The sequence below is a fragment of the Neolamprologus brichardi genome, chromosome 1, assembly GCF_056152115.1.
Source record: "Neolamprologus brichardi isolate AB-2024 chromosome 1, ASM5615211v1, whole genome shotgun sequence".
Lineage (NCBI taxonomy): Eukaryota > Metazoa > Chordata > Actinopteri > Cichliformes > Cichlidae > Neolamprologus > Neolamprologus brichardi.
In genome coordinates this window covers 32,169,564-32,194,098 of record NC_142104.1, presented here as the reverse complement: position 1 = coordinate 32,194,098, position 24,535 = coordinate 32,169,564, and the positions used below count along the sequence as shown (strand labels likewise).

The 24,535-nt window shown below is 45.0% G+C and overlaps 1 protein-coding gene across 1 annotated transcript in view; it reads left to right on the top strand.

The window, feature by feature from the left end:
- Positions 1-24,535, top strand: part of LOC102787874 (protein kinase C-binding protein NELL1-like) — a 299,433-nt gene that overhangs the window by 95,619 nt on the left and 179,279 nt on the right. The window contains exons 6-9 of the mRNA XM_087840916.1: positions 15,662-15,734; positions 16,322-16,404; positions 21,577-21,711; positions 22,751-22,853. Of these exons, the coding sequence (XP_087697042.1) occupies positions 15,662-15,734; positions 16,322-16,404; positions 21,577-21,711; positions 22,751-22,853 (394 nt within the window). The remainder of the gene's footprint in view (positions 1-15,661; positions 15,735-16,321; positions 16,405-21,576; positions 21,712-22,750; positions 22,854-24,535) is intronic.

Genomic DNA, 24,535 nt, shown 5'->3' with positions numbered 1-24,535 from the left:
ATACTCTATAACCCAGCTAGAATTTTGGCTCCCACAGATTGTTTGACTGACTGATTGTAATCTCAATCAATGACAGTCAATTGCAGATACTCTAGATCTCAACTCCTATATAAAGCACACATGTCTACAGGAGGACTATGAAAGGTAGTCAGGGACAAGATTGTAGAGCTACACCAGGCTGGAATGGCTACAAGACCATCAGCAAGAAGCTTGGGGAGAAAGTGACAGCTGTCAGAGGGATTACTCAGGGATGCAAGAAATGGCCACCGATTGCCCTCAGTCTACAGCTCCATGAAAGATTTTGCATTACAATACGGGACGAAACTATACAGGAGGGGTTTGTTAATGATCTGAAGGCAGTTCGGACCACAGTCCCCAAGAACGCCATGTTTGGAGGAAGATAAATTCTGGGTATTACCCAAAGAACACAAACCACACAGTCAAGCATGGAGGTGGAAATATTGTGCTTTGGGGCTGTTTTTCTGCTACAGAATGACTTCTAATTGAGAAGCAAGTGGACAGCGGCCATGTACTGTAAAATCTTTGAAGACAACCTCCTTCCCTCAGCCAGAACACTGAAGATGGGTCATGAATGACATGAATGACAAGCAGCAGCCAGTAAACCTGAAGGATTTAGAGAGTTTCAGTAAAAAGGAGTGGGCCAAAAATCCCTCATAAGATGTGTGCAAACCTCCACTACAAAAACCATCTTACCGCTGTGCTTGCCAAGAACTAAGTCATATTTTGCTTACATATAAAATAGTTATTTCACTCAATGACATGCAAATTGGTTCATCACTTTTATGTAATGTGTTTTTTCTGGACTTTTTGGTTGATATACTGGCTCTTTCTGTTAAAATAAAACTACTATAAAAAAAAATTAGAGACTTAATTTCTTTGGAATTGAACAAACTTACAAATTGATCAGGGGATCAAATAATTATTTTCTCCACTGTGATTTCATAGCAGTAATTGTTTAACGGACGCATAGACACAAATACTTCCATACCTGGATGAGCACCACTTTCATCAGCCATATTCATTCCTTTTCCCCATCCTTAGTCAGAACCAAACTTTAAATCAATCCTTCCCTTGAATCCAAATCCCAAAGGCCAACCAAAGCTTGAAGGTGCCCAGAAAGCCAAGGTTGCATCACTTTGAGGAAAGCCACTGGTTTCTCAGGAATGCAGAAAACTCACACACACACACACACACACACACACACACACACACACACACACACACACACACACACACACACAGTCTATGTGTGCCATCTTTAATTATTTGGGCATGCTGATTGAGCCATATACTTCTAGAAACTGGCCTTTTTTGTTTGTGCATGTTTTTAGTACATTTGTACATTTTTACATTTGAAATTATTTGCAAAAGTATTTAAGTTACAGGCACAGAACGAGTGAGAGCTTGACCTGGGGACTCCCTGCCTTGGTTTAACAGTATTTTAGAGGACAGTTTTATACCAAAATTGAGGAATTACCCCTTTTTTAATTCAATGGACCAAATATAATTGAACAGGTGATACTTACAAAAATTACCAAACTTAACTGTATTTTTTAATTGCTTTCTCTCTATAGTGAAGCACACTGACTTCAATGCGGCTGAACTGACAATTTTCAGCTTTATACGAAAGATGTTAATATTCACATCAGATGAACAGCGTAAGAACTCTAGTCTGTACTCAGTGCCAGGCTGAAATACTAATTAAGTCCTACAGTCTGGAGTCGGCTCAGGCCAGTCTTCACACATTTAAAGCAGGTCAGAGGCTGAAAAATTTTTCGACAGAGTATTTTCTTTTCTATTTTCTGTTTATTGAAATCTTTTATTCTCAATGTTACATTGTATCAAAGAAAACTCCACTGCAAATATCTATATCTCAGTGGTATCGTCTTGTTCATTAACATTGTTGATGTGATGTTGACAATGTTTTCAAGCTGAAAGCACACCGTCTGATGTGCACTCGTCTTTACCTCAGTTTTGAATCGAAATATTAATAGCGTTTGTCTGTCCTGATAAATTATGAAGGTAATCTAGTCCTAACAAACTGTTAACTTAGCCATTTATTGAAGTGGAAAAAATTACCATCAGTGTTTAATTACTGTAGCTCTTTTCAATATGTCTGCATTTGTAATCAGTGACCAGCAGGCCATTCAAAAGCCTAGGGCATCCCAGCTGACACTGGGTGAAGGTCCATCAAGGGCTGAGACACAAACACTCACGCGCTCACTTGTGTGAATCAGGTTGCAGTCATTAGCTATTGCTAGCACGCCTGCAAACACGGGGAATTATGCCCGGACAAGAGGTCAACCTTTAAGTTGCCCCTCTTATTCATTTCAAATCCAATGTGCATAGATAAAAAACAGAAAAAGGTGTCACTGTCCTATACTGTATGCAGCTTAAAATACAGCTGTGTGATGCTCTTATACTGCAACACTGACAGTGTGGTTCACAGAGACAAAGTTTGACAGTGCAACATATGTACTGTATACGTGTATGTTTTATGTCTGAGAGAGGGGAGTTTTTATGACCTCTGTTCAAATTGCTCACTGATCACTGACAGTGATGTGTGGTCAGAGCTGCTGTATTACACCACTGGGACAGGCATCTGTGATCTACACCTTCATTTCCATTCAATGTGACACTGACAATCTTTTCTTCACCATCCACTGCCCACACCGCCCGTATGTGTGAGAGAAAGTGTGCGCGCGTGTGTGTATCCTCAGTCTGTGCTGCAATCCTGTTTGCCTAGAGGCTCCCTAACTCTCTTTCTGTGAAATAAAGGCAGGTGTTGCTTGCATCACAAGGCCAGACCAAATGCACTGTAAATAGATTTGACACACACAAATAGCAGAGAGGACGATGCAGATTGTGCTTGCGGTATAGAATTCTAATGTCCTTCCAGCATGTGTTATCAGGCACCGCTTCGAAGGAATGGAGAGAGTATATTACCCCCTGTGGTGCGTGTATGTGTGGGCAAGCCTGCGTGTCACTAGTTCGCTTTTCCATTAGAGATGGTGCCTTTTTTCCAAGATTGTTCCTTGTGGTCATCATGAAGCCTCTATTTACCAGTCGTCCACCTCTAGAGATAGCCTGTCATTCAGAGTGATTGACAGCCAGTCTTTTAAAAGAGAGAACTTTCAGTCATAAGCCACATACAGTACCACTGCCTGTGTGTGGCTTTTACTCTAGTTCAGTTAAAACTGATGCTGCAAGTAAAGTGCAAGAGTTAGTTTTTAAACAGCTGCGCTTGTGAATTCTGACCATTTCTGAAATAGTAGACACTGGTTCTTCAGCAGTCAGTTTCAAACTTGTTTTTAAATTGCTGTCTGTAGTTGAATACTGATTCTACATAGTTTCTAACATTACAAGGAAGCTCTCTGTCCTCTTTGATTCAGGTGTGGAATGAAAACACTCCACTTGGAAACAATAGAATGAGAATACAGACCCTTTTGTTATTAGTAAGCAGATATCTTTCCTTTTCTATAAAGTAGAAATTCTTCCTTGGTATTCTAAAGAGCTTGGAAAGAAAAGCATCTGGACTTCTCTAGGTTTCTTGAACATGTTTCACCTCTCATCTGAGAAGCTTCTTCAGTTCTAAGAGCAATTGGTGGAGAGTTCCAGATTTTAAGCCCTGTGGGAGTGTCCCCAAGAGGGTCATGGACCCCCTATTGATCCTCTGCCTAATCACACGAGCAAAGGTGTGAAAATGGGTGTAGGTCACAGTTTTCAGTTTTATTTGTCATATGCAAGTTAACACAGGGTCAACATTGCAATGAAATGTGTTTGACGAGCAGCAGTCACTCAGCAGCATGATACAGTAGGAGAAAATATAATAAAATATAATAAAATAAAATAAAATAAAATAAAATAAAATAAAATAAAATAAATAGAAAAATAGTAAGGAGCAAAATATTAGAGAGACGTGGTAAAAGAGAAAAGATGACTAAATATATATGTATCTATAAATATAAATATATGTACACTAGTGATTAAATAAGAAAATCTTGAAAAGAAATATGACGGGAGGGCAGATGGGATATTGCACAGGAATGAGCAGCAGAAAATTACAGTATTGCACTTTTTAAATATAAATATCAATCACAATAAAGTGAAGTGACCAGTGCAGATTAAACAGAGTACTTGTGAAGCTGCAGGGTAGCTTCTGAGTGCTGTGTTGTGTGTGTTTAAGTGTTGTGGTTGAGGTGTCGTATGGCTTGGTGGTAAAAACTGTTTTTAAGTCTTGTAGTCCAAGCAGACAGACTCCTGTAATGTCTGCCAGATGGTAACAAGGAGAACAGCTGATGTGCTGGGTGGCTGTGGTCCTTGATGATGCTGTGTACTTTACGGAGGCATCGCTGGAGGTAAATGTCCTGAATGGCAGGAAGCCTCGTGCCAGTGATGTGCTCTGCTGCCTTCACCACCCTCTGTAGTGCTTTACGGCTGCTGGCAGTGCAGCTTCCGTACCAAACTGTGATGCAGCTCGTCAGCAAGCTCTCAATTGCACACCTGTAAAAATTTGAGGTAATGTTGGCGTTCATGCTAAACTTCCTCAGCCTCCTCAGGAAGTAAAGCCGCTGGCGAGCTTTCCTGATAGCAGTGTCTGTGTGAAGGGTCCAGGAGAAGTCCTCGGTGATGTTGACTCCAAGGAACTTGAAGCTGCTGACTCTTTCAACCTTGACACCGTTGATGTGGATGGGCTGGTGTTCTCTGACTGGTCGTTTCCGGTAGTCAACTATCATCTCTCTAGTTTTGCTGATGTTGAGAGTCAGGTTATTTTCCAGGCACCACTCGTACAGTGCCATCACCTCCTCTCTCAATCAGCCAAGGTTTCAAGTGAACCCATTGTGAAACATAGGCTACGTCCACATTAGCCCAGATAGATTTGAAAACGGAGTATCCACACTAGCGTTTTCAGTCTTTTTCACAGTTGTGTGCCCACAAAACGGCCGAAAACACTTACGTTCCAGTTCTGCACATGCGCAAAAGCGAGTGAGACTTAAGAATTTGAAGAAAAGCTATCTGGAGCATGTACAACAGTACAAAGGGCGATTGTGGCTCAAGAGTTGGGAGTTCGCCTTGTAATCGGAAGGTTGCTGGTTCGAGCCCCGGACAGTCTCGGTCGTTGTGTCCTTGTCAGGCGTTGTGTGGAGGCGAGGAAGAAGGAACCCAAACGCAGGACTCACAGGTAGGTGAAGACTGGTGGATGTTTATTATAAGGAGTGGAGGAACAGAGGGTGAACGGACACTGACTGGCTGGAACACTGAATGGCTGACTGACTGAGAGAACACGGGGAGGACAACATCACACGAACATCATCAATGACACGACAAAGAACGAATGGAAACAGAAGACTTAAATACACAGACTGATGAGGATGATAATGAGAGACCGGTGGGTACACAGCTGAACATAATCTGGCTAATGGCACGAGACGAGGTGACAGGAACAAACAGGAAATGAAACAGGAAGTGGCAAAATAAACTGAACATGAACAAAACGGAAAGCACTGGGTCACCGACCCAGGAACCCTGACAGTACCCCCCCCTCCAAAGGCCGGCACCCGACGGCCAAAAGAAAGAAAAACCAGAACAGGGTGGGCGGAGGGGGCCCAGGACGGAGGGACGGAGTCCACAGAGAGAAAAACCAGAACAGGGTGGGCGGAGGGGGCCCAGGACGGAGGGACGGAGTCCACAGAGAGACAAACAGTTCAGGCGGGCGGCCGCGTGGCCGGCGGCCGAGACGAGACAGTTCAGGCGGGCGGCCGCGTGGCCGGCGGCCGAGACGAGACAGTTCAGGCGGGCGGCCGCGTGGCCGGCGGCCGAGGCGAGACAGTTCAGGCGGGCGGCCGCGAGGAAGGCGGCGACGGCCGCTGAGCTGGTCCGGTGGGCGGCCGCGAGGAAGGCGGCGGCGGCCGCTGAGCTGGTCCGGTGGGTGGCCGCGAGGAAGGCGGCGGCGGCCGCTGAGCTGGTCCGGTGGGCGGCCGCGAGGAAGGCGGCGGCGGCCGCTAAGCAGGTCCGGTGGGCGGCCGCGCCGGCGATGACGTCCAGAACGTGGCTGGGGCGACGGTGCGGCAGCCGCAGGACCAGGCGAAGCTGAAGCAGAAGCAGAGGCTGAGTCCGGACCAGGCGAAGCAGAAGCAGAGGCTGAGTCCGGACCAGGCGAAGCAGAAGCAGAGACTGAGTCCGGACCAGGCGAAGCAGAAGCTGAAGCAGAGGCTGAGTCCGGCCCAGGCGAAGCAGAAGCTGAAGCAGAGGCTGAGTCCGGCCCAGGCGAAGCAGACGCTGAAGCTGAAGCTGAGTCCGGCCCAGGCGACGCAGACGCTGACGCTGAAGCTGAGTCCGGCCCAGGCGACGCAGACGCTGAAGCTGAGTCTGAGGCTGGCCCAGGCGATGCAGACGCTGACGCTGAGGCTGGACCAGGTGACGGCACGGGAGTCGGGGGTGACGGAGCCACAGCTTTAGGGCCAGCGGGCGCGGAAGCCCCTGGCTGGAGACAGGCAGGGCCAGCGGGCGCGGAAGCCCCTGGCTGGAGACAGGCAGGGCCAGCGGGCGCGGAGGCCCCTGGCTGGAGACAGGCAGGGCCAGCGGGCGCGGAGGCCCCTGGCTGGAGACAGGCAGGGCCAGCGGGCGCGGAGGCCCCTGGCTGGAGACAGGCTGGGCCAGCGGGCGCGGAGGCCCCTGGCTGGAGACAGGCTGGGCCAGCGGGCGCGGAGGCCCCTGGCTGGAGACAGGCTGGGCCAGCGGGCGCGGAGGCCCCTGGCTGGAGACAGGCAGGGCCAGCGGGCGCGGAGGCCCCTGGCTGGAGACAGGCAGGGCCAGCGGGCGCGGAGGCCCCTGGCTGGAGACAGGCAGGGCCAGCGGGCGCGGAGGCCCCTGGCTGGAGAGCGGCCGGGCCAGCGGGCGCGGAGGCCCCTGGCTGGAGACAGGCTGGGCCAGCGGGCGCGGAGGCCCCTGGCTGGAGACAGGCTGGGCCAGCGGGCGCGGAGGCCCCTGGCTGGAGACAGGCTGGGCCAGCGGGCGCGGAGGCCCCTGGCTGGAGACAGGCAGGGCCAGCGGGCGCGGAGGCCCCTGGCTGGAGAGCGGCCGGGCCAGCGGGCGCGGAGGCCCCTGGCTGGAGACAGGCTGGGCCAGCGGGCGCGGAGGCCCCTGGCTGGAGACAGGCTGGGCCAGCGGGCGCGGAGGCCCCTGGCTGGAGACAGGCTGGGCCAGCGGGCGCGGAGGCCCCTGGCTGGAGACAGGCTGGGCCAGCGGGCGCGGAGGCCCCTGGCTGGAGACAGGCAGGGCCAGCGGGCGCGGAGGCCCCTGGCTGGAGACCGGCAGGGCCAGCGGGCGCGGAGGCCCCTGGCGGGAGAGCGGCCGGGCCAGCGGGCGCGGAGGCCCCTGGCGGGAGAGCGGCCGGGCCAGCGGGCGCGGAGGCCCCTGGCGGGAGAGCGGCCGGGCCAGCGGGCGCGGAGGCCCCTGGCTGGCGAGCAGGAGGGCTCACAGCTGGCTCTGGGTGCTGTGGCTGCAGGTCCGGGAACTGAACTGACTGGACGGGAGGCGACTGGACGGGAGGCGACTGGACTGACTGGACGGGAGGCGACTGGACTACAGAGGACTGGAGGACGGGAGGCGACTGGACTACAGAGGACTGGAGGACGGGAGGAGACTGGACTACAGGGGACTGGAGGACGGGAGGAGACTGGACTACAGGGGACGGGAGGACGGGAGGAGACTGGACTACAGGGGACGGGAGGACGGGAGGAGACTGGACTACAGGGGACGGGAGGACGGGAGGAGACTGGACTACAGGGGACGGGAGGACGGGAGGAGACTGGACTACAGGGGACTGGAGGGAAGGCTGAAGAGCAGGTGAGGGAACTGACTGGAGTGAAGGCTGAACAGCAGGTGAGGGAACTGACTGGAGTGGGAAAGCTAAGGGATGAACAGAGGTTGGCGACGCTGATGGTTGAGCTAATGACAGAGTTACCGAGGGGGATAAGATTGCGGCCTGGGCTAATAAGGCTGGTGCCTGAGCAGGGGACACTTCAGCTAGCCTAACCAGGGACAGTGCGAGGGCGTGAAAGGTAGGATCAGGAGGTGGATGAAGAGGTGAAGTAGTAGTTGGGCCGGTTAGCTCTTCCAAGCCTCCAGGGAGGTCAGGCTGGGTTGAGGCTGCCCTCAGCCTGGGCGCTGGGACAGGCACGGGAGGTGGCTGGACACCAGTCACCCCCACCCGGGAAACAAGAGTGGATGTGGAGGTAGACTGCGTCGCAGCTGCCTTCCTCCTGGGAGCTGGCACCGGTGTGGGAGCTGGTACTGGTGTGGGTGTAGGCCGGGCCCTAGTCATCTGAGGTGATGAAATGGCTGAAGAGGAAGGCCAGATCTGGGCTGCCGTGCTGGTGGGGAATGGCTGAGTGACGGGTGTGGAAATGGTGACCGGGTGTGTGCTACTGGCAGGTTTATCAGCGTTCGGTCTGTTTCTTCTGCCACCACGATTTACAGTCTTTGCGGGAGCACAGCAGAAAAACTCTTCCCAGTCTACATCATCCAGGAGGGAATCTCCCCATGAATCGGAGTAGAGTCCCTTAGTTAATCTGGGTGAAGTGTCAAATGAGGAGGGTGGAAAACAATTACCGGAACTCACCACCGGGAGTTGTTGACAATAGTCCGTGTTATGGCGGCGTGTGCGCCGCTTTCTCCGGGAAGAGGAAGCGGCCGGGGTGAACAGCTGAGCCTCTGGCGCGGTAGCCTCCATTGAGCCGAGGTGGGAGGCGTAGCCGCGGTGTCGTGGCGAAGGTGGAGGTCCGGCGAATGAGGCGGCGGGTGTGTGAACGAGGAGCGGAGCGGCGAGAGAGGGAGCGGCCGAAACGCGGCATGAAACGTCCGCTCTCCGCGGCAAATGCTCCGGGGCAGGTGAGGCAGCAGGTGGGGGAACGCGGCGTCTCCGAGGCCCGCCCAGAGCCAGGCGAGTCCCCTCGAAGACGTGCTCTCTCTCCGCAAAGAGCCGCTGTTTTCCCCTGACCAACTCTGCCCAACGGTAAAGCGCTGCCACCTGCCGCTCGTTGAGGTCCGAGTCCGCTGGGTCCCAATCGTGTCTTCGTGGCACGGGTCGTGTCATTCTGTCAGGCGTTGTGTGGAGGCGAGGAAGAAGGAACCCAAACGCAGGACTCACAGGTAGGTGAAGACTGGTGGATGTTTATTATAAGGAGTGGAGGAACAGAGGGTCAACGGACACTGACTGGCTGGAACACTGAATGGCTGACTGACTGAGAGAACACGGGGAGGACAACATCACACGAACATCATCAATGACACGACAAAGAACGAATGGAAACAGAAGACTTAAATACACAGACTGATGAGGATGATAATGAGAGACCGGTGGGTACACAGCTGAACATAATCTGGCTAATGGCACGAGACGAGGTGACAGGAACAAACAGGAAATGAAACAGGAAGTGGCAAAATAAACTGAACATGAACAAAACGGAAAGCACTGGGTCACCGACCCAGGAACCCTGACAGTCCTTGGGCAAGACACTTCACCCGTTGCCTACTGGTGGTGGTCAGAGGGCCCGGTGGCGCCAGTGTCCGGCAGCCTCGCCTCTGTCAGTGCGCCCCAGGGTGGCTGTGGCTACAATGTAGCTTGCCATCACCAATGTGTGAATGGGTGGATGACTGGATATGTAAAGCGCTTTGGGGTCCTTAGGCCATTTACCATATTAATCTTTTTTAGGGCTGTCAAAATTGAGAGCAATCAAAACAACTGCTATATAATGCCCTCCGCTATCTTTGTTTAATTGGTCACATGACTGCATCACATGACTAAAATGCGTTATAGTTTTAGAAAGTCTGCGTTTTCGAGTGTCCACACTGCTATGGGACAGCTCCGTTTTGAAATTCAATTCAATTCAATTCAATTTTATTTATATAGCGCCAAATCACAACAAATGTCGCCTCAAGGCGCTTCATAGATACAGAGAAAAGCCCAACAATCATATGACCCCCTATGAGCAAGCACTTTGGCGACAGTGGGAAGGAAAAACTCCCTTTTAACAGGAAGAAACCTCCGGCAGAACCAGGCTCAGGGAGGGGCGGCCATCTGCTGCGACCGGTTGGGGTGAGAGAAGGAAGACAGGATAAAAGACATGCTGTGGAAGAGAGACAGAGATTAATAACAGACATGATTCAATACAGAAAGGTCTATTAACACATAGTGAGTGAGAAAGGTGACTGGAAAGGAAAAACTCAATGCATCATGGGAATCCCCCGGCAGCCTACATCTATTGCAGCATAACTAAGGGAGGATTCAGGGTCACCTGGTCCAGCCCTAACTATATGCTTTAGCAAAAAGGAAAGTTTTAAGCCTAATCTTAAAAGTAGAGATAGTGTCTGTCTCCCGAATCCAAACTGAGTGGGAGAGTGGGAGCGAAGTGCTCTAATAGGGTAATATGGTACTACAAGGTCATTAAGATAAGATGGGGCCTGATTATTTAAGACCTTGTATGTGAGGAGCAGGATTTTGAATTCAATTCTGGATTTAACAGGAAGCCAATGAAGGGAAGCCAAAACAGGAGAAATATGCTCTCTCTTTCTAGTCCCTGTCAGTACTCTTGCTGCAGCATTTTGGATTAACTGAAGGCTTTTCAGTGAGTTTTTTGGACATCCTGATAATAATGAATTGCAGTAGTCCAGCCTGGAAGTAATAAATGCATGAACTAGTTTTTCAGCATCACTCTGAGACAGGATATTTCTAATTTTAGAGATGTTGCGCAAATGGAAGAACGCAGTCTTACATATTTGTTTAATATGTGCGTTGAAGGACATATCCTGGTCAAAAATGACTCCAAGGTTCCTCACAGTGTTACTGGAGGCCAAGGTAATGCCATCCAGAGTAAGAATCTGGTTAGATACCATATTTCTAAGCTTTTCAGCGCCGAGTACAATGACCTCAGTTTTATCTGAGTTAAGAAGCAGAAAGTTAGCGGCCATCCAAGTCTTTATGTCTTTAAGACATTCCTGCAGTTTAACTAATTGGTGTGTGTTATCTGGCTTTATGGACAGATAGAGCTGGGTGTCATCTGCATAGCAGTGAAAATGTATGCTATGTCTTCTAATGATGCTGCCTAGGGGAAGCATGTATAATGTAAACAGAATTGGTCCTAGCACTGAACCCTGTGGAACTCCATAATTAACCTCAGTGTGTGAAGAGGACTCTCCATTTACATGCACAAATTGGAGTCTATTAGATAGATATGATACAAACCACTGCAGTGCAATACCTGTAATACCTACAGCATGTTCTAATCGCTCTAACAGGATATTATGGTCAACAGTATCGAATGCTGCACTAAGGTCAAGAAGGACAAGCGCAGAGATGAGTCCACTGTCAGAGGCCATAAGAAGATCATTTGTAACCTTCACTAAAGCTGTTTCTGTGCTGTGATGAACTCTGAAACCTTACTGAAACTCTTCAAATAAACCATTCCTCTGCAGATGATCTGTTAGCTGTTTGACAACTACTCTTTCAAGGATTTTTGATATGAAAGGAAGGTTGGAGATTGGCCTATAATTAGCTAAGACTGCTGGGTCTAGAGATGGCTTTTTGAGTAAAGGTTTAACTGCAGCCACCTTGAAGGCCTGTGGTACATAGCCGATTATTAGAGATAGGTTGATCATATATAAGATCGAAGAATTAATCAATGGCAGGGCTTCTTTGAGCAGTTTTGTAGGAATGGGGTCTAAAAGACACGTTGATGGTTTGGAGGAAGTAATTATTGAAGTTAACTCAGAAAGATCGATTGGAGAAAAAGACTCTAACTTAACATAAATGGAACTAAGAGTAGCTGTAGATAATATTACATCTGTGGGATGATTATTGGTAATTTTTTCTCTAATGATAAAAATTTTATTTGTGAAGAAGTTCATGAAGTCATGAACATAAATGATGATCCTCTAAATTTGTGACACGCCATTTCCTCTCCAGCTTACGAGTCATCTGCTTTAGGCTACGTGTTTGAGAATTATACCACGGAGTCAGGTACTTCTGATTAGAGACCTTAGTTTTCACCGGAGCTACAGTATCCAGAGTCGTACGTAGTGAGGAGGTGAAATTATTAACAAGATAATCGACCTCTGTTGGGGTAGCGTTCAGATAGCTGCTCTGCTCTGTGTTGGTACAGGGCATTGACGATGATAACAGTGGCTGGATTATATTCTTAAACTTAGTTACAGCGCTTTCAGAAAGACATCTACTTTGATAAAGTCCACTCTCCACTGCTGCGTAATCAATTATTGTAAATGTAAATGTTATCAAGAAATGATCAGACAGGAGAGGGTTTTCAGGAAACACTGTTAAATGTTCAGTTTCTATGCCATATGTTAAAACAAGATCTAGAGTGTGATTAAAGTGGTGGGTGGGTTCTTTTACATTTTGAGAGAAACCAATTGAGTCTAACAACAGATTAAATGCCATGTTGAGGCTGTCATTTTTAGCATCAACATGGATGTTAAAATCACCCACAATAATTATTTTATCTGAGCTCAGAACTAAATTAGATATAAAGTCTGAGAAATCAGACAGAAACTCTGTGTAAGTCCCAGGTGGACGATAGATGATAACAAGTAAGACTGGTTTCTGAGTTTCACAGCTGGGGTGGACAATGTTAAGCATCAGGCTTTCAAATGAATTAAAAGTCTGTCTTGGTCTTTCATTAATTAATAGACTGGTGTGAAAAATTGCTGCCAAACCGCCCCCTCGACCTGTGCTTCGAGATTTCTGGTAGTTAGAATGACTCGGGGGTGTTGATTCATTTAAACTAACATAATCATCCTGCTGCAACCAGGTTTCTGTAAGGCAGAGTAAATCAATTTGTTGATCAATTATTAAGTCATGTACTAACAGAGACTTGGAGGAGAGAGACCTAATATTTAATAATCCACATTTCACTGTTTTACCCTTTGGTTCAGATGTGGATACTGTATTGTTCTTTCTTTGTAAATGTTTAAGTTGTTTGTTGCTGGTTTTTAGTTTGTTTTTTGTCTTTTTGGAAGCAGACACAGTCTCTATGGAGATGGGTTTTTGGGGGGGTAGCAGGAGGAGAGAAGCTGCAGAGAGGCGTGTAAGACTGCAACTCTGCTTCCTGGTCCCAACTCTGGATAGTCATGTTTTGAGGGGTTTAATAAATTTGTCGATATTTCTAGAAATGAGAGCTGCTCCATCCAAAGTGGGATGGATGCCATCTCTCCTAACAAGACCAGGTTTCCTCCAGAAGGTTTGCCAATTATCTATGAAGCCCACATCATTTCTGGGACACCACTCAGACAGCCAGCAATTTAAGGAGAACATGCGGCTAAACATGTCACTCCTGGTCTGATTGGGGAGGGGACCAGAGAAAACTACAGAGTCCGACATTGTTTTGGCAAAGTTACACACCGATTCAATATTGATTTTAGTGACCTCCGATTGGCGTAACCGGGTGTCATTACTGCCGACGTGAATTATGATTTTACTGAATTTACGTTTACCCTTAGCCAGCAGTTTTAAATTTCCTTCAATGTCGCCTGCTCTGGCCCCTGGAAGACAATTGACTATGGTTGCCGGTGTCTCTAGCTTCACATGTCTGAGAACAGAATCACCAATTACCAGAGTTTGACCCCCAGCGGGTGTGTCACCAAGTGGGGAAAAATGGTTAGACAAATGAACGGGTTGGTGGTGTACCTGGGGCTTCTGTTTAGGACTACGCTTCCTCCTCACCGTTACCCAGCCGCCTTCTTTCCGCAGCTGCTTGGGATTTGCCGGGGAACAGCTAGCGGGGCCTACACTATCTTCGGCTGCACCAGCTACAGGGGCCTGGCTAGCTAAGGGTGAGAGAAGGGTGCAAAGCCGAGTCTCCAGATCAGTAATCCTGGCCTCCAGAGCTGCAAATATGCTACATTTGTTACAGATATCATTACTGCTAAAGGAGGCCGAGGAGTAACTAAACATCTGACACAATGAGCAAGAAAGTGCAGAAGGGACAGGTGAAGTAGCCATGGTGCTAACGGGTCGGCTACGAGCTAAGCTAGCGAAACAGTACAGAGACAGTGAGTGAATACTTTGGCTATAAATTAGGTAGTGAGTACACAGAAAGTGTGCTTCGGATGAAGCACGTGAAGATTATACTGTGGAAAAAAAAGAATGTATTTAAAAGTTGTTAATTAAACTGCTAAGCAAATAAGCTACTCCACTTAGAAACACCACTGTGTTTGAGCAGGAACAGGAAGCGATACTATACCACAGAGCGAGCGAACACCAAGTGACCAGAAATGTATGGGTTTGCGAGAGCACTTTCAAAACGCTGCTTTTTTCCTCAGGGAAAACGCAGTCTCATTGTGGACGTAGCCCTAGTTCAACGTTTATTAGACTCCGAGTCACAATGTTGGTGAATCTGTAAAGAGTATTCGTGAGTTTGCAGCAGATCATCTCTCATTTCTCAGGTATAGTCTCACTTTTCAAAATTATATTAAACAATCTTGTCAAAAAGTCCATCGCCCTCTTTCCTAGACATCTTCATCCTGATCACAGCCCTCATGTCCTGATTACTGATCCTTCATCAGGTCCTCAAAGTAGTCCTTCCATCTTCTCAGCACACTCTCTTCACTTATTAACACATCATCTCTTCATCTCTGTCCTTAATCACCTTAATCTGCTGCACATCCTTTCCAGCTCAATTTCTCTGCCTAGCCAACTGATGTTCATGAGCCGCATGTGTGAGCTTTGAGTGAAAAGTCTAAATAACTGACAGTTTTAAATGGATTTATTTTATTTATTGACCAAATTTACTTTTTTTTCTTTTTGTTTCTTTTTAGTAGTAATTGACGATAGTGAATATCAAACATGTACCTGCTAAACAGAAGTACTTTTTCTTCTTTGTGAGCACATTAATGTGCTCAAATGGGATCCATTATGGTCTTCCTCATTTTCTATCGCACATGTGTCATCATAATGGTGAATGATGTTTGAAATGATGAAGTCAGTGTATGAGCAAGCTATCTAGGAGTCAGAAGCTGAAGCGTTTTACTGCTTTAGGTGCTCTGTTTCAGACCATTTTTTCAACTCTTGGGTCTGGTGTCAGTAGTGTCCTTATATGGTAGTCTCAGGCACGCCGCTCTAGCCATGAGCAAAGAAGCCACACCCACCTGCTGCTTAAATCTCCTGTCCCGGGATTTGCCAAAGGCTGTGTTTAAACTGTTGTAAATAACTTGTTGGCCTGTAATCTGTGAAACATATGTCAAACCCATCTCCCTTGAATGATGAAAAGTCATTCTGAGCCACAATCAACATTCCTGTCACAAGGGTAGAATGACTCTGTTTACCAATATAAAAACATTTCACATAAAAAAACACATAGAAACATTAATTTTGACACAACACTGGCAGCTAACCAGAAGATAGCTGGGAGGGGAAGAGGGCTATAGGGGCATGTGTCATACAGTGGGTGGAGTGACGGGGTTTGCATTAAGGCCCAGTGTAAGATAACTAGAGGTTATTTCTAAGTCTAAACTGTGAAAGCTACACTAGTCAAGCCCAAGAGTGTGATTGTGGAGATAGAAATGAATATGTCTTTATTTATATTGTCTCCTTTTCTCTTTTCACTTCACCCTCCCTCTCTGTTGCCAGGGCATCATTCAGGATGTGAAGCTGATTTTTGCTCCCAACGGCTACATCACACAGTGTCCAAACCTTAACCGTAGTAAGTACCGTGATTAAATTCATGCATAGTATTGAGGATTAACAACATGATAGAAAAAAAAACCTTTTTCCCATTAGTGTGTGCTATTAAAAAAAAAAACTGTAATGGGCTGTGTGTCAGCTGGTGGTCACCTCTATGAAAAGCTTTGAAAGGCTCCGTCTCCTCGGGTAAAACCTCTCTCCATTTTTGTCTCCTTCCTCTGCTCTGGCAACGTGGCTTTATTGCGCTGTATTTCAGATTCAGTGCAGCCTCCTCTCGCTTTGGCTCCTCCATCTGTTTACTGTCAAAAAACAGATTAAGATACAGGGCCACCGCTGCACTACTGTCTCTGTCACTTGATCAATAAGGCAATCACACCTGGGTGCTTTATTGCTGATACTAACAACAGGCTCAATCCTAAGACAAAGAGTGTACAGCTATGTAAAGCTTCCCTTTTGTTTACTGTTGGGTGAGCTGTGGCCAAATAAATGTAGTCATTCTAATGATTTCTGTCCTCTCCTCTGTTGATCTCCTATTTAAATGCTTTCCTGTTGCTTTGCTTTTCTTTGTCTCTTCTTTGTTTTGGTGCTTGCTGTTCATCCCTTGAGCCTGTCCCACCTGCAGTGATTTCCTGAGCCTGGTGCAAGGCATCATGGACCTTCAGGAACTACTGGCTAAGATGACCTTGAAGGTACGAGCAAAGAATAACCTCCCACACAGAAAACTGCTATAACTGAGTCACAAGGGAATTAGAACCCTAGGAGAATGCACAGTATGGTGTACCACCGCAGTAAAGAGAGGTTTTTCAGATAAAAGAAACAGCCAATTTGCAAAATGCTGGCAACCATGTCTTAAAGGCTTAAATAAGGTACCAACTAATACCTTTTTCAAGTTGCAATCTGACATGTAAATAAAAAATAAATGAAAATGAATAAATAACTTCCTTCTTCTGTGCAGCTGGAGAAATCCAGCCCCTTTGATTTTGTTGCCGCTTTTACTGAAGCACATTGTTCTGTCTCTTCTGAAGTCAGCGTCTCGTTTTTGTTTAATTTCAACAACACGGTGCTCAGTAAAGACATAAGTTATTGTTAGGGAAACAAAAAAGAAACCATAATCTGTCTTTAGAAAATATGATTATTCCACCTGTTATTATTGTGAGCACGAATCAAAGCAGTTTTCAAAAAGAAAAATACAAAAGATAATAACGTGCACGGGAAAGGAAACAGAAAACAGACAGTTACTTTGTCCCAAATGGTCGTTCTGTTTTTACAGTTTTCACTTTGAATACAATTACTCCACAACAATAGAAATAAATGTGAATGCACCCACTTTGTTAAAGCTCCTTGGTCATGCAAATTACCTGTTTATAGAGTAAAAATGTTGATGGTAAACCTCATAGGGACAAAGTTAATCCCACTTAGCAAATGTTCAGCGTCTAAACAAAATTTAGATTTGGTCAAAAAATGGAAGTGAGCTGTCTATAAAATGTGCACCTTTAAAAGAGAAACCAGCAAATGCATCAAATACCTAACCCAGATCTTTCTTGTTTAGCATCACATCACCATGCCACCAAGTTTATGAATACAATATCTTGAGAACAAGGTGCTGTAGGATTTTCAAACTGATGCCATTAGTGCATCTCCTAAAATCTCTGACATGTTCAAATGTCGGTCACGTTTTTTGAAAATCTTATGAACACAATAAATTGAGAAAGATGTCACCTAGGATTTTCAAATTCATTCCATATGAGTTTCAGTCTCAAAATCATCAGAGGTCAACTTTTCTGAAAATCACCTATTATCAAATAATACCATACCATACCATACCACCTTTATTTATAAAGCACTTTAACATAAAACCAGAGTTCACAAAGTGCTGTACATGCTAATAGCATAAGTAAAGAAAATTAAAATGAGATAAGATAAGATAAATAACTAAAAAACTAAAATAAATTAAAACATGTTAAAACAAATTGAGTCAACCCCTCTAATCAATGCCAAAGACTTCAGTGAATAAATATGTTTTAAGAAGACTTTTAAATTCAGAAAGAGAAGAGGCCTGCCTAACATGCAAGGGTAGATTATTCCACAACTTTGGAGCAACTACAGCAAAAGCACGATCACCTTTAAATTTATACTTAGTTTTCGGTACCTTAAGGAGCTGCTGATTGGCGGACCTAAGGGAACGGGCAGGTGTATATGGTTGTAGTAGCTCCGAGAGGTAGGTGGGGGGGGGGGGCAGGCCATTAAGAGATTTAAAAGCAAATAAGAGAATTTTAAAAACAATCCTAAAATGTACAGGTAGCCAGTGGAGTGAAATTAAAATTGAAAAATACCACAGGTGAATCTGCTTGGAGGCTGAGGGCAGCAGCACTGGCAGTGTTTTTTGAGCAGTAGCATTCATTGGAAGCTATGAGATTATGATTTTGATAATGATCTTTATTTATTGCTTTCCAGTGTACTGTTCTTTCTCTTGGTGTTTTACACCCTGGACAAAGGCCTCACACTATGCCACACCTTTACTGTTTTCAGTACTGTTTTAGCAGTATAAAGGCTTTCTACATCATTATAGCATGTTTGATATTAGGTTTTTCACACACATAACGGACATGCGAACCAGGGTTCATAAAGGTGTCATGAAATGATGACTGCATTGGTACAATCAGAAGTTACCAGGCAGCATGCATTCAAGCTTAGAGCCAAAGCATGACCCATTTCTAAGACTGAACATCTGCATAAACGAATGCGTATGAATGTGTGCTTGTGTGTGCGTGCGCACTGCATGAGTGAGTGATATAAGGTGAGAGTGGATGAAACAAAGACATCTTGGTGGGTGGTTGAGCTGTAGAGTCATTTTCGGCGTAAATAAGGATGAGATGAAGAACATTACCCCACCGCTGCGTCGGTACCTCCTACTTCACATGAGCGCAGCCTAACCTATTGCCACGTAACCTCACTGCACGTACAAGTCGCAGCAGGGAGAATGCAGTCATCTCCACGGCTAAATGGCTGTCTGCCTCTGTGATGTAGAAAATAGAGGAATTCAGCATGAGGTGAATAATTGCTTGGTCCTGAGCGTGTGATGTGGAGTGTCAAGGTGGGGTGAGATGACAACGCATTTGCATGCATTACACCTGAGATGGAGCCCGAGGATGTCTTTGTGCCAAAAAGTATACTAGACAAAGCTCAGTACCTTTGTTTCGTGATACCACAGCATGCAGTATCAGTAATGATCCAGTTTTGTTTCCCCATATTTGAAATTTTGATTCGCTCCAGTTACTAAAAAGGAAGAAAAAAAACATGACGTTTACTCGGATACATCCAAACTACCGTTTGGTATTCACCCATGTATGTCATTTCAGTTCTTGAAGTCGGCAGATATTAGACGTCTCTGAATTTTGGGTTGAGTTTTCAAAGATATTTCTTATTTTGTAGAGCAGCATATATATGTTCTTTATTTTATTTATCATAAAGCATCGTGAATGAACCATTCAAGCTAAGATAAATATTCCCTTTAAAACATTTGCTCACATAGAAATAGTGAAAAGCTTGAAGTTGCTTGGGCATTACCGCAGGGCCAGCTTCAAAGCTTCACAGAGGCAACTAAAAAAAAACAAACAAATGATGATAATAATATTAATAGGTAACATTTTATAATATGGTCCGTGACTAAGGGAGCAATTGCCCTGTAATTAAAATAAATTTAAGTACATTTTTATTGAAATTACAATGTAGTTATACTTTCATAATACAAATCTATTTGAATATGTTTATTTATATATCTGCAAATACTTAAAGGTAAGCATACTAGAATAAGGAGTATTGAGTCAGGTTTTTACTGGGAACAGAAATAATTACACTGTAAGTAAACTGAAGTATATGTAAGTAATTTTACATCGTGCATGAGTAAATTTAAGTATTGCAGTAGGTAGGTACTTTGTTGTAAGTACTATCTAAGTAACTTAAAGTTGTGTATACGTAATGTATTTTACAGGAAAGAAGAAATAATTACATTGTAAGTTGATTTAATTAGTGTATAAGTACCATTAAATAATAACTATTGCTATAAATATCACTACTAATATTGTTATTAGTAAGCGTAACCCAGTGGCTTGATCCTGCAGTTTTAGAAGGTTAAATCCAAAGGATAAGTATTTTTGAATATAAATTTCTATATATATACATGTTCTCTCAGTGTTCTCTCTGTTTACTTCGGCTTCCTCCCACAGTCCAAAGACATCCATGGAGTTAATTGGCAGAATAGAATGGCTTTACTATTAATATGAATAATGATCTATGGAAACCCAAAATACAATTCATTAATTCCTTCCTAATTCACTAAAATGTGCAGATGAGCCCTTTTGCAAATTAAATACCAGCTTAATGTGGCGAAAATCTTCTTTATTAACCTCTGGTTTTTTTCTGTCACTACTGTAATCCCAAGTGCTAAAGCATTACCATCACTTGAATTATAGATGCACTGATGCATTGAGTTTCAAACCAAATCCCAATGTGTGTTTGTTTCATTGTTCCAACTAAAATATGATAAGCGCTTAACGACAGACAATTCAGATCTTGATTACAAACAAAATTTAATTAAATGTTCATTGGCCCAAGACTCACTGGTCCCCAGAATATGATAAGATTGAACTTTTACGTGCTTAACATATCTGTCAGACAAGCAGGAACGGCAACAAGTGATGAATGGCGTAAATATCATAATGTGAGGCTTCCGGTGTGTCGACTTTGTGTTTAGCTGGGACTTTTCCTTATTCCACACCTCTCTCAGGCTGTTGTATCCACCATAGGAGATCCATGCCTGTTAACCTGTGACTTCTTTATGCATCGTCACGGCGCCATTTGATGCTCACACTGTACAGGAAAGGTATTCCTCTGTGGTGCCTCGAGGCAGCCTCCGAGCCTTTGAAATTGCTTTTCAAACATTTTGTTTTTGGGCTTTGACAGGACATATCTCTACTATTCATAACTCGCACAGCATTCCAGCAGCCAGCCGAGACTTCTCTAAATGAAGTAAAAAGCCTCTGTGACATCCAGCATTTTTTCTTTTTTCCTGAAAAGCGTCTATCATTTCCCAGCTACTCCTGTCTTTTTGACACTGAGACCTGGGCAGCTCTCAGAGGAGCGAAGTGGTGGAAAGGCAGGGTTGCAAACCGTCTAAGTAGACCTTACAATTTCTGAGTGCTCAGATCAGTTGGAGTTTTCAGATTTCTCCAGCTTCCCATCTATGAAACAGAACTCAGATTTTGTGTGTGTGCGTGTGTATATTTTGTATTTTTTAGGCACATGTAATATACACATAAACCCAACAAATTTCCAAATAATGACATTAAGAGAAAGCGGGTTAATGTACAGGTAATCCCAAGCCAAAAAATCAAAAATCTAGGCTAAATGAGTGGAATAAAATAGCTCAAAGAGAAAAGAAATCTGATTTTGGTCTACTTCAACCCATGTGCCTGTCTCTGGGACACTCGTCACCACACAGTTGTCAGTCAAAGATGCTTCACTTGTGTTGAGAGACAGCTGTGAGGAGTGTCAAGCATGAAATAAGCTGAGGAAGAAGGGGCTGATCAGTGTGTAGGAATATAAGAAGGGTGAGGTGGGATCGAAGCTGTTAGTCCTGTCATTTCTCAGTAGATTATAGCCTAAGGTCTCAAGCATGAGCTGAATGATGATGACTTATTATTCTATGTGTCCTACTAATGAGTGGCTCCCGGCGGAGCTCCTCTCGGTGAAAACCATTCAGGGCATGCCAGGGGGATTATGGGGAGGGGATGAGGGGTAAAACCAGCATGCGCACTTAGACTTCTGATTTCATTTTGTGACTCTGGCAATTCTGTGTACAGCTGAACTATGCTGAGTCTAGGCTGACCCAGCTGGAAGGATGTCATTGCGAGAGGACCTGCAGTGCCAACGGTCTGGTCTACCGGGATAAGGAGCTGTGGGTAGAACCTGAGAACTGCAGGAACTGCGCATGCAAGGTGAGTGCCAACCTCATCCTCAAAGAGTGAGACCTTGGCTTTTGGTTATCTATTTTCAATTATCACACCTTAAAAACCTCCTTATCAAGCACTTTAATCTCACACTGGTGACACATAATAGTGCAGCAGCATCTTAGGGTCCTTTTTCTCTCTTTAATGCAGTCTTTCCAGCCACCATACCTGCCACTTAGCTCTCTTAACTTGCCTTCCCATCAGACCTCCTTTTCACCCAGCATCATCTCTCTCTGCCTCCTGCCCGCCTCCTAATAAGTGCCCCCTAATCAGCCTGACTGCCTGCACTCATACACAGGAGCCAGATTTTAAAATGCAGTGAATCAGGCCATCGCTGGCCTGGGAGAATTAGACTTGCTGCATCATTGCACATCAAGCACAGGGTGAAGTTTAGTCAGTCTGGTTTCCTCCCATGGACATGCCATTAACTGATAACCAGGGTGTCCCAGGGAATCATTTCAGATGACTCTTGAAATGAAGAGGCGATGGCAGAGAGAGAGGTATCAGTCTCCAAAATTAAGACAGTCCTTCAGGACCTCGACTGTCATCAGGCTACCCTCATTCAGTCTCTACTGTGTGAATAATCTGTTTTCAGATTACATGGCATCATCGTTTGTTCATTATTCTTAAATAGCACAGCTGTCAGTTTAAGAGTAGTTCTAAATATAATGTTATGAATAGTTTAGCTGGTTTATATGACACTTGGAATGAAAACTTTGCTGCTTTTGCTGTGTGTATGAACACGTCGCGAAGAGCTCTTTAAACCTTAGCTAAGGTTAAAACAGTCCTCTATAGGTGCAAATAAGGTGCAATCCACAACTTTCAACTACTGCAAACCTTAGTGGATAAAAACATATATCACACTATATGTGTTACAGATTTAGTGGTAAAAAAAAAGTTCCCAACCCCCAAGCTAAAGATTTAAACTGACATAAATACCTAAGCAAATGTATCCGAGCTTTGGATTTTTCCTTGTAATGTGTGTTTTTATTCGTTTAAAACAAAAGAATATCACCTGCTCTTACAGAACGGTGTGGTCGAGTGTCGCAGGATTTTCTGTCCTCTGGCAAACTGCTCAGAAGACTTGTTGCCTGTACATGTGGATGGGAATTGCTGCAAGACATGCAGACGTAAGTATAATGAGTAAGAACCAAGCCCGTGAACAGAAGTTAATTTTTCTGTTCATTTTTTAGTCGTTATGACCCAAAATGAGTGACTACGACTCAGGAACAAAGTGTTTACAGAGGTCAAGAAAAAGAGCTGTTTTTACATAGACTTCTATAGGACTGGAAGTCTTTTTGTATCCACAGCTATTGCCCTCTGGTGGATAGAGCACTGGTTTAAAGCAGTTCTGAATTAGTTTCATTTTTCCAACCAGGAAGCTACATCCTTCTTCGACATACAGAATTTTTTTCAGCTATTTATTATTTTAAATTGGCAGATTTAAGTAGTGGTTCAAATCCAGTCTACTATTGCATCTCAACTACTTGCAATAGCTACTGCTGAGTCTACATGCAGCATTCATTATTTTCAGTAATGTTCGATATTAGAAAACACCTATAAATCTATGAAGTCGAAGACTGTATGTTAATTGGGTTCAAAATTAGGAAAAACTTGGCGTGGTGCCCTGTATCTGCCACCTCTTTTAGGCTATTAGTGGCTGAGAAGTGACTGATTTGCTTTGTTCATTTGTCACTTTTTGGAATGAGCTCTTCTTAGCTTGCTATCTTATGCTTTCGACACCATCTACACAATTACTTTTGAAGTGCCAAAGCAAGAGAAGATTTCTGGTGTTGCCTTTTTGCAGCAGTGTAACAATGTCACATTGCTTCCTGTTCTTTGCTAGAGAGAGACAGCAATTGGCACAGCCACAAAATATAGCTTTTAGGTTAGATAAACTAGTGTTGTGCCTTAAAAATCCCCTTATTGACTCACTATTCACCGTAATGGATAGCTAAAGACTGACTCAGTAATAAGGGGCTAAATTTGAAAACCAATTGTTGCCTACTGGTCGCTTCAGTATCAGGTTGTGATGCTGTTTGTAGCCATGATTGAAAGCAGCAAGGATTACTGCAGGTCTGTTTGAAAATATGATGCATTCACAGTGTTTACTTGGTCCAACCAACAACACAAACCTCGAAATTAGCAAAATCAGCTAAAGCAAAGCAGAAACTTTGTACATCTAAACCAGGGGTAGGGAACTCCAGGCCTCGAGAGCCGGTGTCCTGCAGTTTTTAGATATCAATCTGGGTCAACACACCTGAATCAAATGATTAGTTCATTACCAGGCCTCTGGAGAAGTTCAAGACATGTTGAGCAGGTAATTTAGCCATTTAAATCAGCTTTGTTGGATCAAGGACACATCTAAAACCTGCAGGACACCGGCTCTCGAGGCCTGGAGTTCCCTACCCCAGATCTAACCAGATAGATGGGTGCAACTTTTATTTTTTTTTAATGTGTTGGGCTGGGCTGTTGTTTCTGGGCAATGTTCTTCTGACACAATGAAATCAGAGTAAGCTATGGGCCGAGAGCAAAGATCACAGTCATCTGATTTTTATGGAAGCTGAAATGGAATCACTGTAAAAAGCACACAGGGGTCTGGTTACTGCTCAGAGACAACTGTGTCTTCTTACTATACTGCAAAAACACTGAATCCCCAAAGTACAGACAGCCTTTGAATAATTTCAGCCTCCTCTGCCTCTCCCTCCATTCACTCCTTCCTCGTCTTCCTCCCATGTGAACATCAGAGCTCTGGCACAAACGAATGATGGAGCGGCGCTCCGGAGCTGCGACTGAGTGCTCCACAGTCCTG